Here is a 17179-nt window from a genome sequence, read left to right as displayed (position 1 = left end):
TGTACAGGAGACCGGATCGTGAGCAGTGTGTATAGGAGATGGCATTGTGAGCAGTGTGTACAGGAGACCGCGTTGTGAGCAGTGCGTAAGGGTGACTGCATTGTGAGCAGTGTGTATAGGAGACCGGATCATGAGCAGTGTGTACAGGAGACGGCATTGTGAGCAGTGTGTTCAGGAGACGGGATTGTGAGCAGCGTGTACAGGAGACTGGATTGTGAGCAGTGTGTTCAGGAGACTGGATTGTGAGCAGCGTGTACAGGAGACTGCATCGTGAACAGTGTGTACAGGAGACTGCGTTTTGTGCAGCGGGTACAGGACACTGGATCATGAGCAGCGTGTACAGGAGACTGGATCGTGAGCAGTGTGTACAGGAGACTGGATCGTGAGCAGCGTACAGGAGACTGGATCGTGAGCAGCGTGTACAGGAGACTGGATCGTGAGCAGCGTGTACAGGAGACTGGATCGTGAGCAGCGTGTACAGGAGACTGGATCGTGAGCAGCGTGTACAGGAGACTGGATCGTGAGCAGCGTGTACAGGAGACCGGGTCGTGAGCAGTGTGTACAGGAGACTGGATCGTGAGCAGCGTGTACAGGAGACTGCATCGTGAACAGTGTGTACAGGAGACTGGATCGTGAGCAGAGTACAGGAGACTGGATCGTGAGCAGTGTGTACAGGAGACTGGATCGTGAGCAGCGTGTCCAGGAGACTGGATCGTGAGCAGTGTGTACAGGAGACTGCATCGTGAGCAATGTGTACAGGAGACCGGGTCGTGAGTAGCGTGTACAGGAGACAGTATCGTGAGCAGTGTGTACAGGAGACTGGATCGTGAGCAGTGTGTACAGGAGACTGGATCGTGAGCAGTGTGTACAGGAGACTGGATCGTGAGCAGTGTGTACAGGAGACTGGATCGTGAGCAGTGTGTAAAGGAGACCGGGTCGTGAGCAGCGTGTACAGGAGACCGGGTCGTGAGCAGTGTGTACAGGAGACTGGATCGTGAGCAGCGTGTACAGGAGACTGGATCGTGAGCAGTGTGTACAGGAGACTGCATCGTGAGCAATGTGTACAGGAGACCGGATCGTGAGCAGTGTGTACAGGAAACCGGATCGTGAGCAGCGTGTATAGGAGACGGCATTGTGAGCAGTGTGTCCAGGAGACTGGATCGTGAGCAGCGTGTACAGGTGACTGGATCGTGAGCCGTGTGTACAGGAGACTGGATCGTGAGCCGTGTGTACAAGAGATTGCATCGTGAGCAGTGTGTACAAGAGACCGGATCGTGAACACCATGTACAGGAGACTGGATCGTGAGCAGTGTGTACAGGAGATTGCATTGTGAGCAGCGTGTACAGGAGATGGGATCGTGAGCAGTGTGTACAGGAGACCGGATCGTGAGCAGTGTGTACAGGAGACCGGATCGTGAGCAGCGTGTACAGGAGACTGGATCGTGAGCAGCGTGTCCAGGAGACTGGATCGTGAGCAGTGTGTACAGGAGACTGCATCGTGAGCAATGTGTACAGGAGACTGGATCGTGAGCAGTGTGTACAGGAGACTGGATCGTGAGCAGTGTGTACAGGAGACTGCATTGTGAGCAGTGTGTAAAGGAGACCGGGTCGTGAGCAGCGTGTACAGGAGACAGTATCGTGAGCAGTGTGTACAGGAGACTGGATCGTGAGCAGTGTGTACAGGAGACTGGATCGTGAACAGTGTGTACAGGAGACTGGATCGTGAGCAGTGTGTAAAGGAGACCGGGTCGTGAGCAGCGTGTACAGGAGACCGGGTCGTGAGCAGTGTATACAGGAGACTGGATCGTGAGCAGCGTGTACAGGAGACTGGATCGTGAGCAGTGTGTACAGGAGACTGCATCGTGAGCAATGTGTACAGGAGACCGGATCGTGAGCAGTGTGTACAGGAGACCGGATCGTGAGCAGTGTGTACAGGAAACCGGATCGTGAGCAGCGTGTATAGGAGACGGCATTGTGAGCAGTGTGTCCAGGAGACTGGATCGTGAGCAGCGTGTACAGGTGACTGGATCGTGAGCCGTGTGTACAGGAGACTGGATCGTGAGCCGTGTGTACAAGAGATTGCATCGTGAGCAGTGTGTACAAGAGACCGGATCGTGAACACCGTGTACAGGAGACTGGATCGTGAGCAGTGTGTACAGGAGATTGCATTGTGAGCAGCGTGTACAGGAGATGGGATCGTGAGCAGTGTGTACAGGAGACCGGATCGTGAGCAGCGTGTACAGGAGACCGGATCGTGAGCAGCGTGTACAGGAGACCGGATCGTGAGCAGCGTGTACAGGAGACCGGATCGTGAGCGTGTACAGGAGACCGGATCGTGCGCAGCGTGTACAGGAGACCGGATCGTGCGCAGTGTGTACAGGAGACCGGATCGTGAGCAGTGTGTACAGGGGACTGGATCGTGAGCAGCGTGTACAGGGGACCGGATCGTGAGCGTGTACAGGAGACCGGATCGTGCGCAGTGTGTACAGGAGACCGGATCGTGAGCAGTGTGTACAGGAGACTGGATTGTGAGCAGTGTGTCCAGGGGACTGGATCGTGAGCAGCGTGTCCAGGGGACTGGATCGTGAGCAGCGTGTACACGAGACTGGATGGTGAGCAGTTTGTACAGGAGACTGGATTGTGAGCAGTGTGTCCAGGGGACTGGATCGTGAGCAGCGTGTCCAGGGGACTGGATCGTGAGCAGCGTGTACACGAGACTGGATCGTGAGCAGTGTGTACAGGAGATTGGATCGTGAGCAGTGTGTACAGGAGACTGGATCGTGAGCAGCGTGTACAGGAGACTGGATCGTGAACACCGTGTACAGGAGACCGGATCGTGAGCAGTGCGTACAGGAGACTGCATTTTGTGCAGCGTGTACAGGAGACCGGATTGTGAGCAGTGTGTACAGGAGACCGGATCGTGAGCAGTGTGTACAGGAGACCGGATCGTGAGCAGTGTGTACAGGAGACTGCATTTTGTGCAGCGTGTACAGGAGACCGGATTGTGAGCAGCGTGTACAGGAGACCGGATCGTGAGCAGTGTGTACAGGAGACTGGACTGCGTTGTAAGCAGTGTGCACAGGGGACTGCGTTGTCAGCAGTGTGCACAGGGGACTGCGTTGTGAACAGTGTGTACAGGGGACTGCGTTGTGAGCTGTGTGTGCAGGGGATGGCGCTGTGAGCAGCGTGTACAGGGGACTGCGTTGTGAGCACCGTGTACAGGGGACTGCGTTGTGAGCACCGTGTACAGGGGACTGCGTTGTGAGCAGTGTGTACAGGAGACTGCATTGTGAGCAGCGTGTACAGCAGACTGCATTGTGAGCAGCGTGTACAGCAGACTGCATTGTGAGCAGCGTGTACAGCAGACTGCATTGTGAGCAGCGTGTACAGCAGACTGGATTGTGCGCAGCGTGTACAAGAGACTGGATCGTGAGCAGCGTGTACAGGAGACTGGATCGTGAGCAGCGTGTACAGGAGACTGGATCGTGAGCAGCGTGTACAGGAGACTGGATCGTGAGCAGCGTGTACAGGAGACTGGATCGTGAGCAGCGTGTACAGGAGACTGGATCGTGAGCAGCGTGTACAGGAGACTGGATCGTGAGCAGCGAGTACAGGAGATGGCATTGTGCGCAGTGTGTACAGGAGACTGCATTGCGAACAGTGTGTACAGGAGACTGCGTTGTGAGCAGTGTGTACAGGAGACTGGATTACGAACAGTGTGTACAGGAGACTGCGTTGTGAGCAGTGTGTACAGGAGACTGGATCGCGAGCAGCGTGTACAGGAGACCGGATCGTGAGCAGCGTGTACAGGAGACCGGATCGTGAGCAGCGTGTACAGGAGACCGGATTGTGAGCAGTGTGTACAGGAGACGGCATTGTGAGCAGTGTGTACAGGGGACTGCGTTGTGAGCTGTGTGTGCAGGGGACGGCGCTGTGAGCAGGGTGTACAGGGGACTGCGTTGTGAGCAGTGTGTACAGGGGACTGGATCGCGAGCAGTGTGTCCAGGAGACCGGATTGTGAGCAGTGTGTATAGGAGTCCGGATTGTGAGCAGTGTGTATAGGAGATGGCATTGTGAGCAGTGTGTTCAGGAGACTGCATTGTGAGCAGTGTGTACAGGAGAACGCGTTGTGAGCAGTACGTACAGGAGACTGCATTGTGAGCAGTGTGTACAGGAGACTGGATTGCGAGCAGTGTGTACAGGAGACTGGATTGCGAGCAGTGTGTACAGGAGACTGGATCGCGAGCAGCGTGTACAGGAGACCGGATCGTGAGCACCGTGTACAGGAGACCAGATCGTGAGCACCGTGTACAGGAGACCGGATCGTGAGCACCGTGTACAGGAGACCAGATCGTGAGCACCGTGTACAGGAGACCGGATCGTGAGCACCGTGTACAGGAGACCGGATCGTGAGCACCGTGTACAGGAGACCGGACCGTGAACAGTGTGTACAGGAAACCGGATCGTGAGCTGTGAGTACAGGAGAATGCATTGTGAGCAGCGTGTACAGGAGACTGGATCGTGAGCAGTGTGTACAGGAGACGGCGCTTTGTGCAGCGTGTACAGGGGACTGGATCGTGAGCAGTGTGTATAGGAGACGGCATTGTGAGCACCGTGTACAGGAGACTGGATTGTGAGCAGTGTGTACAGGAGACTGGATTGTGAGCAGTGTGTACAGGAGACCGGATCGTGAGCAGTGTGTACAGGAGACCGGATCGTGAGCAGTGTGTATAGGAGACGGCATTGTGAGCAGTGTGTACAGGAGACTGGATCGCGAGCAGCGTGTACAGGAGACTGGATCGTGAGCAGTGTGTACAGGAGACTGGACTGCGTTGTAAGCAGTGTGCACAGGGGACTGCGTTGTCAGCAGTGTGCACAGGGGACTGCGTTGTGAGTTGTGTGTGCAGGGGACGGCGCTGTAAGCAGCGTGTACAGGGGACTGCGTTGTGAGCACCGTGTACAGGAGACTGCGTTGTGAGCAACGTGTACAGCAGACTGCATTGTGAGCAGCGTGTACAGCAGACTGGATTGTGCGCAGCGTGTACAAGAGACTGGATCGTGAGCACCGTGTACAGGACACTGGATCGTGAGCACCGTGTACAGGAGACTGGATCGTGAGCAGCGTGTACAGGAGACTGGATCGTGAGCAGCGTGTACAGGAGACTGGATCGTGAGCAGCGAGTACAGGAGATGGCATTGTGCGCAGTGTGTACAGGAGACTGCATTGCGAACAGTGTGTACAGGTGACTGCGTTGTGAGCAGTGAGTACAGGACACTGCATTGCGAACAGTGTGTACAGGAGACTGCGTTGTGAGCAGTGTGCACAGGTGACTGGATCGCGAGCAGCGTGTACAGGAGACTCGATCGCGAGCAGCGTGTACAGGAGACCGGATCGTGAGCAATGTGTACAGGAGACTGGATCGTGAGCAGTGTGCACAGGAGACGGCATTGTGAGCAATGTGTACAAGAGACTGCATTGTGAGCAGTGTGTACAGGAGACTGGATCGTGAGCAGCGTGTACAGGAGACCGGATCGTGAGCAGTGTGGACAGGAGACTGCGTTTTGTGCAGCGTGTACAGGAGACTGGATCGTGAGCAGTGTGTACAGGAGATTGGATCGTGAGCAGTGTGTACAGGAGACCGGATCGTGAGCAGTGTGTATAGGAGACGGCATTGTGAGCAGTGTGTACAGGAGACTGGATCGCGAGCAGCGTGGACAGGAGACCGGATCGCGAGCAGTGTGTACAGGAGACCTAATCTTGAGCAGTGTGTATAGGAGACTGGATTGTGAGCAGCGTGTACAGGAGACTGGACTGCGTTGTAAGCAGTGTGCACAGGGGACTGCGTTGTCAGCAGTGTGCACAGGGGACTGCGATGTGAACAGTGTGTACAGGGGACTGCGTTGTGAGCTGTGTGTGCAGGGGATGGCGCTGTGAGCAGCGTGTACAGGGGACTGCGTTGTGAGCACCGTGTACAGGGGACTGCGTTGTGAGCACCGTGTACAGGGGACTGCGTTGTGAGCACCGTGTACAGGGGACTGCGTTGTGAGCAGTGTGTACAGGGGACTGCGTTGTGAGCAGTGTGTACAGGGGACTGCGTTGTGTGCAGTGTGTACAGGGGACTGCGTTGTGAGCAGCGTGTACAGGGGACTGCATTGTGAGCAGCGTGTACAGCAGACTGCATTGTGAGCAGCGTGTACAGCAGACTGCATTGTGAGCAGCGTGTACAAGAGACTGGATCGTGAAGTCCGTGTACAGGAGACTGGATCGTGAAGTCCGTGTACAGGAGACTGGATCGTGAGCACCGTGTACAGGAGACTGGATCGTGAGCAGCGTGTACAGGAGACTGGATCGTGAGCAGAGTGTACAGGAGACTGCATTGCGAACAGTGTGTACAGGAGACTGCGTTGTGAGCAGTGTGCACAGGTGACTGGATCGCGAGCAGCGTGTACAGGAGACCGGATCGTGAGCAGCATGTCCAGGAGCCCGGATCGTGAGCAATGTGTACAGGAGACTGGATCATGAGCAGTGTGTACAGGAGACTGGATCGTGAGCAGCGTGTACAGGAGACTGGATCGTGAGCAGCGTGTACAGGAGACTGGATCGTGAGCAGCGTGAAACAGGAGACTGGATCGTGAGCAGCGTGTACAGGAGACCGGATCGTGAGCAGCGTGTACAGGAGACCGGATCGTGAGCAGTGCGTACAGGAGACTGGATCGTGAGCAGAGTGTACAGGAGACCGGATCGCGAGCGGTGTGTACAGGAGACTGGATCATGAGCAGTGTGTATAGGAGACGGCATTGTGAGCAGTGTGTCCAGGAGACTGGATCGTGAGCACCGTGTACAGGGGACTGCGTTGTGAGCACCGTGTACAGGGGACTGCATTGTGAGCAGCGTGTACAGCAGACTGCATTGTGAGCAGCGTGTACAGCAGACTGGATTGTGCGCTGCGTGTACAAGAGACTGGATCGTGAGCACCGTATACAGGAGACTGGATCGTGAGCAGCGTGTACAGGAGACTGGATCGTGAGCAGCGTGTACAGGAGACTGGATCGTGAGCAGCGTGTACAGGAGACTGGATCGTGAGCAGCGTGTACAGGAGACTGGATTGTGCGCTGCGTGTACAAGAGACTGGATCGTGAGCACCGTATACAGGAGACTGGATCGTGAGCAGCGTGTACAGGAGACTGGATCGTGAGCAGCGTGTACAGGAGACTGGATCGTGAGCAGCGTGTACAGGAGACTGGATCGTGAGCAGCGTGTACAGGAGACTCGATCGTGAGCAGCGAGTACAGGAGATGGCATTGTGAGCAGTGTGTACAGGAGATTGCATTGCGAACAGTGTGTACAGGAGACTGCGTTGTGAGCAGTGTGCACAGATGACTGGATCGCGAGCAGCGCGTACAGGAGACTGGATCGCGAGCAGCGCGTACAGGAGACCGGATCGTGAGCAGCGTGTCCAGGAGCCCGGATCGTGAGCAGCGTGTACAGGAGACCGGATCGTGAGCAGCGTGTACAGGAGACTGGATCATGAGCAGTGTGCACAGGAGACGGCATTGTGAGCAATGTGTACAAGAGACTGCATTGTGAGCAGTGTGTACAGGAGACTGGATCGTGAGCAGCGTGTACAGGAGACCGGATCGTGAGCAGTGTGTACAGGAGACTGCATTTTGTGCAGCTTGTACAGGGGACTGGATCGTGAGCATTGTGTACAGGAGATTGGATCGTGAGCAGTGTGTATAGGAGATGGCATTGTGAGCAGTGTGTTCAGGAGACAGCATTGTGAGCAGTGTGTACAGGAGGCTGGATTGTGAGCAGTGTGTACAGGAGACTGGATTGTGAGCAGTGTGTACAGGAGACTGGATCGTGAGCAGTGTGTTCAGGAGACAGCATTGTGAGCAGTGTGTACAGGAGGCTGGATTGTGAGCAGTGTGTACAGGAGACTGGATTGTGAGCAGTGTGTACAGGAGACTGGATCGTGAGCAGTGTGTTCAGGAGACTGCATTGTGAGCAGTGTGTACAGGAGACCGGATCGTGAGCAGTGTGTATAGGAGACGGCATTGTGAGCAGTGTGTACAGGAGACTGGATCGCGAGCAGCGAGTACAGGAGACCGGATCGCGAGCAGCGTGGACAGGAGACCGGATCATGAGCAGTGTGCACAGGAGACGGCATTGTGAGCAGTGTGTTCAGGAGACTGGATTGTGAGCAGCGTGTGCAGGAGACTGGATCGTAAGCAGTGTGTACAGGAGACTGGACTGCGTTGTAAGCAGTGTGCACAGGGGACTGCGTTGTCAGCAGTGTGTACAGGGGACTGCGTTGTGAGCTGTGTGTGCAGGGGACGGCGCTGTGAGCAGCGTGTACAGGGGACTGCGTTGTGAGCACCGTGTGCAGGGGACTGCGTTGTGAGCACCGTGTACAGGGGACTGCATTGTGAGCAGCGTGTACAGCAGACTGCATTGTGAGCAGCGTGTACAGCAGACTGGATTGTGCGCAGCGTGTACCAGAGACTGGATCGTGAACACCATGTACAGGAGACTGGATCGTGAGCACTGTGTACAGGAGACTGGATCGTGAGCAGCGTGTACAGGAGACTGGATCGTGAGCAGCGTGTACAGGAGACTGGATCGTGAGCAGCGTGTACAGGAGACTGGATCGTGAGCAGCGTGTACAGGAGACTGGATCGTGAGCAGCGAGTACAGGAGATGGCATTGTGCGCAGTGTGTACAGGAGACTGCATTGCGAACAGTGTGTACAGGAGACTGCGTCGTGAGCAGTGTGCACAGGTGACTGGATCGCGAGCAGCGTGTACAGGAGACCGGATCGTGAGCAGCGTGTCCAGGAGCCCGGATCGTGAGCAGCGTGTACAGGAGACTGTGTTTTGTGCAGCGTGTACAGGGGACTGCGTTGTGAGCAGTGTGTCCAGGGGACTGCATTGCGAACAGTGTGTACAGGAGATTGCATTGTGAGCAGCGTGTACAGGAGACTGCATCGTGAGCAGTGTGTACAGGAGACTGCGCTTTGTGCAGCGTGTACAGGGGACTGGATCGTGAGCAGTGTGTACAGGAGACTGGATCGTGAGCAGCATGTACAGGAGACCGGATCGTGAGCAGTGTGTACAGGAGACTGCGTTTTGTGCAGCGTGTACAGGGGACTGGATCGTGAGCAGCATGTACAGGAGACCGGATCGTGAGCAGTGTGTACAGGAGACTGCGTTTTGTGCAGCGTGTACAGGGGACTGGATCGTGAGCAGTGTGTACAGGAGACTGGATCGTGAGCAGCGTGTACAGGAGACTGGATCGTGAGCAGTGTGTACAGGAGACTCGATCGTGAGCAGCGAGTACAGGAGATGGCATTGTGCGCAGTGTGTACAGGAGACTGCATTGCGAACAGTGTATACAGGTGACTGCGTTGTGAGCAGTGTGTACAGGACACTGCATTGCGAACAGTGTGTACAGGAGAATGCGTTGTGAGCAGTGTGCACAGGTGACTGGATCGCGAGCAGCGTGTACAGGAGACTGGATCGCGAGCAGCGTGTACAGGAGACCGGATCGTGAGCAGTGTGTACAGGGGACTGGATCGTGAGCAGTGTGTACAGGAGACCGGATCGTGAGCAGCGTGTACAGGAGACTGGATCGTGAGCAGTGTGTCCAGGAGACTGGATCGTGAGCAGCGTGTACAGGGGACTGGATCGTGAGCAGCGTGTACAGGGGACTGGATCGTGAGCAGCGTGTACAGGGGACTGGATCGTGAGCAGTGTGTACAGGAGACTGGATCGTGAGCAGCGTGTACAGGAGACTGGATCGTGAGCAGCGTGTACAGGAGACTGGATCGTGAGCACCGTGTACAGGGGACTGCGTTGTGAGCACCGTGTACAGGGGACTGCATTGTGAGCAGCGTGTACAGCAGACTGCATTGTGAGCAGTGTGTACAGCAGACTGGATTGTGCGCAGCGTGTACAGGAGACTGGATCGTGAGCACCGTGTACAGGAGACTGGATCGTGAGCAGCGTGTACAGGAGACTGGATCGTGAGCAGCGTGTACAGGAGACTGGATCGTGAGCAGCGTGTACAGGAGACTGGATCGTGAGCAGCGTGTACAGGAGACTGGATCGTGAGCAGCGTGTACAGGAGACTGGATCGTGAGCAGCGTGTACAGGAGACTGGATCGTGAGCAGCGTGTACAGGAGACTGGATCGTGAGCAGCGAGTACAGGAGATGGCATTGTGAGCAGTGTGTACAGGAGACTGCATTGCGAACAGTGTGTACAGGTGACTGCGTTGTGAGCAGTGTGTACAGGACACTGCATTGCGAACAGTGTGTACAGGAGACTGCGTTGTGAGCAGTGTGCACAGGTGACTGGATCGCGAGCAGCGTGTACAGGAGACTGGATCGCGAGCAGCGTGTACAGGAGACCGGATCGTGAGCAGTGTGTACAGGAGCCCGGATCGTGAGCAGCGTGTACAGGAGACCGGGTCGTGAGCAGTGTGTACAGGAGACTGGATCGTGAGCAGCGTGTACAGGAGACCGGATAGTGAGCAGTGTGTACAGGAGATGGCATTGTGAGCAGTGTGTTCAGGAGACAGCATTGTGAGCAGTGTGTACAGGAGACTGGATTGTGAGCAGTGTGTACAGGAAACTGGATTGTGAGCAGTGTGTACAGGAGACTGGATCGTGAGCAGTGTGTTCAGGAGATTGGATCGTGAGCAGTGTGTATAGGAGACGGCATTGTGAGCAGTGTGTCCAGGAGACTGGATCGTGAGCAGCGTGTACAGGAGACTGGATCGTGAGCAGTGTGTACAGGAGACTGGATCGTGAGCAGTGTGTATAGGAGATGGCATTGTGAGCAGTGTGTTCAGGAGACAGCATTGTGAGCAGTGTGTACAGGAGACTGGATTGTGAGCACCGTGTACAGGGGACTGCGTTGTGAGCAGCGTGTACAGCAGACTGCATTGTGAGCAGCGTGTACAGGAGACTGGATTGTGCGCAGCGTGTACAAGAGACTGGATCGTGAACACCGTGTACAGGAGACTGGATCGTGAACACCGTGTACAGGAGACTGGATCGTGAGCAGCGTGTACAGGAGACTGGATCGTGAGCAGCGTGTACAGGAGACTGGATCGTGAGCAGCGTGTACAGGAGACTGGATCGCGAGCAGCGTGTACAGGAGACTGGATCGCGAGCAGCGTGTACAGGAGACTGGATCGCGAGCAGCGTGTACAGGAGACCGGATCGTGAGCAGCGTGTCCAGGAGCCCGGATCGTGAGCAGCGTGTCCAGGAGCCCGGATCGTGAGCAGCGTGTACAGGAGACTGGATCGCGAGCAGCGTGTACAGGAGACCGGATCGTGAGCAGCGAGTACAGGAGACTGGATCGCGAGCAGCGTGTACAGGAGACTGGATCGTGAGCAGCGTGTACAGGAGACCGGATCGTGAGCAGCGTGTACAGGAGACCAGATCGTGAGCAGTGTGTACAGGAGACTGCATCGCGAGCAGCGTGTACAAGAGACTGGATCGTGAGCAGCGTGAAACAGGAGACTGGATCGTGAGCAGCGTGTACAGGAGACCGGATCGTGAGCAGCGTGTACAGGAGACCGGATCGTGAGCAGTGCGTACAGGAGACCGGATCGTGAGCAGCGTGTACAGGAGACAGGATCGTGAGCAGCGTGTACAGGAGACTGGATCGTGAGCAGTGTGTACAGGAGACCGGATCGTGAGCAGCGTGTACAGGAGACCGGATCGTGAGCAGTGCGTACAGGAGACTGGATCGCGAGCAGCGTACAGGAGACCGGATCGCGAGCGGTGTGTACAGGAGACCGGATCGTGAGCAGCGTGTACAGGGGACTGGATCGTGAGCAGCGTGTACAGGAGACGGCATTGTGAGCAGTGTGTCCAGGAGACTGGATCGTGAGCAGTGTGTACAGGAGAGCAGATCGTGAGCAGTGTGTACAGGAGACCGGATTGTGAGCAGTGTGTATAGGAGATGGCATTGTGAGCAGTGTGTATAGGAGACGGCATTGTGAGCAGTGTGTCCAGGAGACTGGATTGTGAGCAGTGTGTACAGGAGACTGGATCGTGAGCAGTGTGTTCAGGAGACTGCATTGTGAGCAGTGTGTACAGGAGACCGGATTGTAAGCAGTGTGTATAGGAGATGGCATTGTGAGCAGTGTGTTCAGGAGACTGCATTGTGAGCAGTGTGTACAGGAGACTGGATCGCGAGCAGTGTGTACAGGAGATTGCATTGGGAGCAGCGTGTACAGGAGACTGCATTTTGTGCAGCGTGTACAGCGGACTGGATCGTGAGCAGTGTGTCCAGGAGACTGCATTGTGAGCAGTGTGTCCAGGAGACTGGATTACGAGCAACGTGTACAGGAGACCGGATCGTGAGCAGTGTGTACAGGAGACTGCGTTTTGTGCAGCGTGTACAGGGGACTGGATCGTGAGCAGTGTGTCCAGGAGACTGCATTGTGAGCAGTGTGTCCAGGAGACTGGATCGTGAGCAGTGTGTATAGGAGACTGGATTGCGAGCAACGTGTACAGGAGACTGGATCGTGAGCAGTGTGTACAGGAGACTGGATTGCGAGCAGCGTGTACAGGAGACCGGATCGTGAGCAGTGTGTACAGCAGACCTTTTCGTGAGCAGTGTGTACAGGAGACGGCATTGTGAGCAGTGTGTACAGGAGACGGCATTGTGAGCAGTGTGTACAGGAGACCGGATCGTGAGCAGCGTGTACAGGAGACCGGATCGTTAGCAGTGTGTACAGGAGATGGGATCGTTAGCAGTGTGTACAGGAGATTGCATTGTGAGCAGTGTGTACAGGAGACTGCATCGTGAGCAGTGTGGACAGGAGACTGCATCGTGAGCAGTGTGGACAGGAGACTGCATCGTGAGCAGTGTGGACAGGAGACTGCGCTTTGTGCAGCGTGTACAGGGAACTGGATCATGAGCAGCGTGTACAGGAGACGGCATTGTGAGCAGTGTGTACAGGAGAGCAGATCGTGAGCAGTGTGTACAGGAGACCGGATTGTGAGCAGTGTGTACAGGAGACCGGATTGTAAGCAGTGTGTATAGGAGATGGCATTGTGAGCAGTGCGTACAGGAGACCGCGTTGTGAGCAGTGTGTACAGGAGACTGCATTGCGAGCAGTGTGTCCAGGAGACTGGATCGTGAGCAGTGTGTACAGGGGACCGGATTGTGAGCAGTGTGTTCAGGAGACTGCATTGTGAGCAGCGTGTACAGGAGACTGGATCATGAGCAGCATGTACAGGAGACTGGACTGCGTTGTCAGCAGTGTGCACAGGGGACTGCGTTGTCAGCAGTGCATACAGGAGACTGCGGTGTGAGCAGCGTGTACAGGAGACTGCGTTGTGAGCAGTGTGTACAGGGGACTGCGTTGTGAGCAGTGTGTACAGGGGACTGCGTTGTGAGCAGTGTGTACAGGGGACTGCGTTGTGAGCAGCGTGTACAGGGGACTGCGTTGTGAGCAGCGTGTACAGGGGACTGCGTTGTGAGCAGCGTGTACAGGGGACTGCGTTGTGAGCAGCGTGTACAGGGGACTGCGTTGTGAGCAGCGTGTACAGGGGACTGCGTTGTGAGCAATGTGTACAAGAGACTGCATTGTGAGCAATGTGTACAGGAGACCGGATCATGAACACCATGTACAGGAGACTGGATCGTGAGCAGTTTGTGCAGGAGACCAGATCGTGAGCAGTGTGTACAAGAGACTGCATCGTGACCAGCGTGTACAAGAGACTGCATCGTGAACACCGTGTACAGGACACTGGATCGTGAGCACCGTGTACAGGTAATTGGATCGTGAGCACCGTGTGCAGGAGACTGGATCGTGAGCAGTGTGTACAGGAGACTGGATCGTGAGCAGTGTGTGTGGGCGGCACGGTGGCACAGTGGTTAGCACTGCTGCCTCACAGCGCCTGAGACCCGGGTTCAATTCCCGCCTCAGGCGACTGACTGTGTGGAGTTTGCACGTTCTCCCCGTGTCTGTGTGGGTTTCCTCCGGGTGCTCCGGTTTCCTCCCACAGTCCAAAAGATGTGCAGGGTCAGGTGAATTGGCCTTGCTAAATTGCCCGTAGTGTTAGGTAAGGGGTAAATGTAGGGGTATGGGTGGGTTTCGCTTCGGCGGGTCGGTGTGGACTTGTTGGGCCGAAGGGCCTGTTTCCACACTGTAATGTAATCTAATCTAATCTAATGACACTGGATCGTGAGCAGCGTGTGCAGGAGACTGGATCGTGAGCAGTGTGTACAGGAGACTGGATCGTGCGCAGCGTGTACAGGAGACTGGATCGTGCGCAGCGTGTACAGGAGACTGGATCGTGCGCAGCGTGTACAGGAGACTGGATCGTGCGCAGCGTGTACAGGGGACTGGATCGTGCGCAGCGTGTACAGGGGACTGGATCGTGAGCAGCGTGTACAGGAGACTGGATCGTGCGCAGCGTGTACAGGAGACCGGATCGTGCGCAGCGTGTACAGGAGACTGGATTGTGAGCAGCGTGTACAGGAGACCGGATCGTGCGCAGCGTGTACAGGAGACCGGATCGTGCGCAGCGTGTTCAGGGGACTGGATCGTGAGCAGCGTGTACAGGGGACTGGATTGTGAGCAGCGTGTACAGGGGACTGGATTGTGAGCAGTGTGTACAGGAGACTGGATCGTGAGCAGCGTGTACAGGAGACTGGATCGTGAGCGTGTACAGGAGATTGGATTGTGAGCAGCGTGTACAGGGGACTGGATCGTGAGCAGTGTGTACAGGAGACTGGATCGTGAGCAGCGTGTACAGGAGACTGGATCGTGAGCAGCGTGTACAGGAGACTGGATCGTGAGCAGCGTGTACAGGAGACTGGATCGTGAGCAGCGTGTACAGGAGACTGGATCGTGCGCAGCGTGTACAGGAGACTGGATCGTGAGCAGCGTGTACAGGGGACTGGATTGTGAGCAGCGTGTACAGGAGACTGGATCGTGAGCAGCGTGTACAGGAGACTGGATCGTGAGCAGCGTGTACAGGAGACTGGATCGTGAGCAGCGTGTACAGGAGACTGGATCGTGAGCAGCGTGTACAGGAGACTGGATTGTGAGCAGCGTGTACAGGAGACTGGATCGTGAGCAGCGTGTACAGGGGACTGGATCGTGAGCAGCGTGTACAGGGGACTGGATCGTGAGCAGCGTGTACAGGAGACTGCATCGTGAGCAGCGTGTACAGGAGACTGGATTGTGAGCAGCGTGTACAGGAGACTGGATTGTGAGCAGCGTGTACAGGGGACTGGATTGTGAGCTGCGTGTACAGGGGACTGGATCGTGAGCAGCGTGTACAGGAGACTGGATTGTGAGGAGCGTGCACAGGGGACTGCACGGAGTGATGTTCGGGTAAAATGCTGCTGCCCTCTGGGAGGTGTGTTTGTGGCCTTGGACTGAGAGGAGGGAGGTGGTGAACTGACATTGTTGTTGTGTCATCATAGTATTACCAGACCATAGGGGCTACTCTGTCATTGGAGAGAAGCGCCTGGTGGTGGTTTAACCTGAGGGTCACCAGCCCTCAGGAGAGGGGAGAGGTTAAGAAGGAGAGTCCGAGAAGGAGAGTCCTTAATGATAACTTCAATCTGCTGATGGGAATTGAACCCATGCTGTTGGTATCACACTGCTCTGTAAACCAACCATCCAGCCAACTGGGCTACAACAGATTCCCTCGTGTCAATAGGGCACCCAGCCTCCTGCAGTTGCACGGGAATGTGAGAAAGGGTTAGGAGCGATGGAGGAGTGCACCACGGTGTCACAGAAAAAACGGTCCCTACGGACGCTGCAAGTGGAGGTGAGGAGAGGATGTGTTTGATGACAGTATCCTGCCAGTGGGTAGTGGGAGGGGTAGAGGGGTGCAAAGTGAGGATAACCAACCCTGTCATTGATGTCTCAAAGATGTGGGGTGGAGGGGTAAAGGCAATAGGTTTGTCATGGCTGAGTTTCCTGGCAACCAGAATGGTGGGGTGGGGGGGGGGAAATGCCACGGTAGGCAGTGGATGGGGAAATCCTTGATCAAGGAGAAAGGAAGTCTCCTGTACATGAGATGACCTGTGGAAAACAGATGTGACGGACAGAGAAGCTGGGCGGACGGAACGGGATCCGTGCAGGAAGCAGGCTGTGAGGTGCTGTGGTCAGGGCATCTGTGGGAGGCAGTGGATGTTGGTGGACCCCACAGAAACAGTGAAGTCAAGGAAGGAAAGAGGCAGAGGCGAGGGTGAGACAAGGTGTTTTGACAATTCACAAATGAACTTTAACCTAACTCGCTCATCAGCCAACTGCTACGCCAGTGATAAAATTGGCCAGTCTGTACGACTGGCATTCCATCTCATCCAGTAACTCTGTGCCCACTGGTACTTCATCCTTATAGTCATGGAGCTCTGCAGCACAGAAAGAGACCATTTGGTCCACTGGGTTTCTGCCAGTCAAAATCTGACTGTTTTAGTCCCATTTCCCAGCACTGGGCCCATCGCCCTGTATGCCTTGGCATCCCCAATGCACATCGGAATATTTTGTGAATGTAATGAGGGCTTCTTTCCCGACCATCCTTACAGCAGTGAGGATTCCCACCATCCTCGGAGTGAAACTGTATTTTTTCACACACCATCTGAACCCCTTAGCTTAAATCTTGCTGGGCTTTTTACAGATCGGTTTCAGGAACTACATTCCTTATTACCTTAACCCACACCAATCCAAACAAGAAATCGATAATTTGACCTCTCTCTGGGTAACGGATTTCAACAAATCCCATATCAGACTTCTTAATAGCTATCTTACATTTCTGGCTCTTCATTCAGGACAGCATGGTGGCTCAGTGGTTAGCACTGCTGCCCCTCAGCGCCAGAGGCCTGGGTTCAATTCCAGCCTCGGGCAACTGTTTCTATGGAGCTTCTCCCTGTGCCTGCGTGGGCTTCCTCACACAGTCTAAAGATCTGCAGGTCAGGTGAATTGGCCATGCTAAATTACCCCATAGTGTTCAGGGATGTGTAGGTTAGGGTGAATTGGCCATGCTAAATTACCCCATAGTGTTCAGGGATGTGTAGGTTAGGGTGAATTGGCCATGCTAAATTACCCCATAGTGTTCAGGGATGTGTAGGTTAGGGTGAATTGGCCATGCTAAATTACCCCATAGTGTTCAGGGATGTGTAGGTTAGGGTGAAT

The 17179-nt window shown here is 55.3% G+C and overlaps 1 protein-coding gene across 1 annotated transcript in view; it reads right to left on the bottom strand.

The window, feature by feature from the left end:
- depdc5 (DEP domain containing 5, GATOR1 subcomplex subunit) overlaps positions 1-17179 on the bottom strand; it is a 257419-nt gene that overhangs the window by 131265 nt on the left and 108975 nt on the right. Inside the window, exon 15 of the mRNA XM_088000284.1 lies at positions 16332-16398. Within this exon, the coding sequence (XP_087856410.1) occupies positions 16332-16398 (67 nt within the window). The remainder of the gene's footprint in view (positions 1-16331; positions 16399-17179) is intronic.

The sequence above is a fragment of the Chiloscyllium plagiosum genome, unplaced genomic scaffold, assembly GCF_037043375.1.
Source record: "Chiloscyllium plagiosum isolate Xiang-an unplaced genomic scaffold, Cpla_swu_hap1 HiC_scaffold_24, whole genome shotgun sequence".
NCBI classification, from domain to species: Eukaryota; Metazoa; Chordata; class Chondrichthyes; order Orectolobiformes; family Hemiscylliidae; genus Chiloscyllium; species Chiloscyllium plagiosum.
Note: the sequence above shows the minus strand (reverse complement) of the source record. Positions and strands in the feature narration are given on the sequence as shown.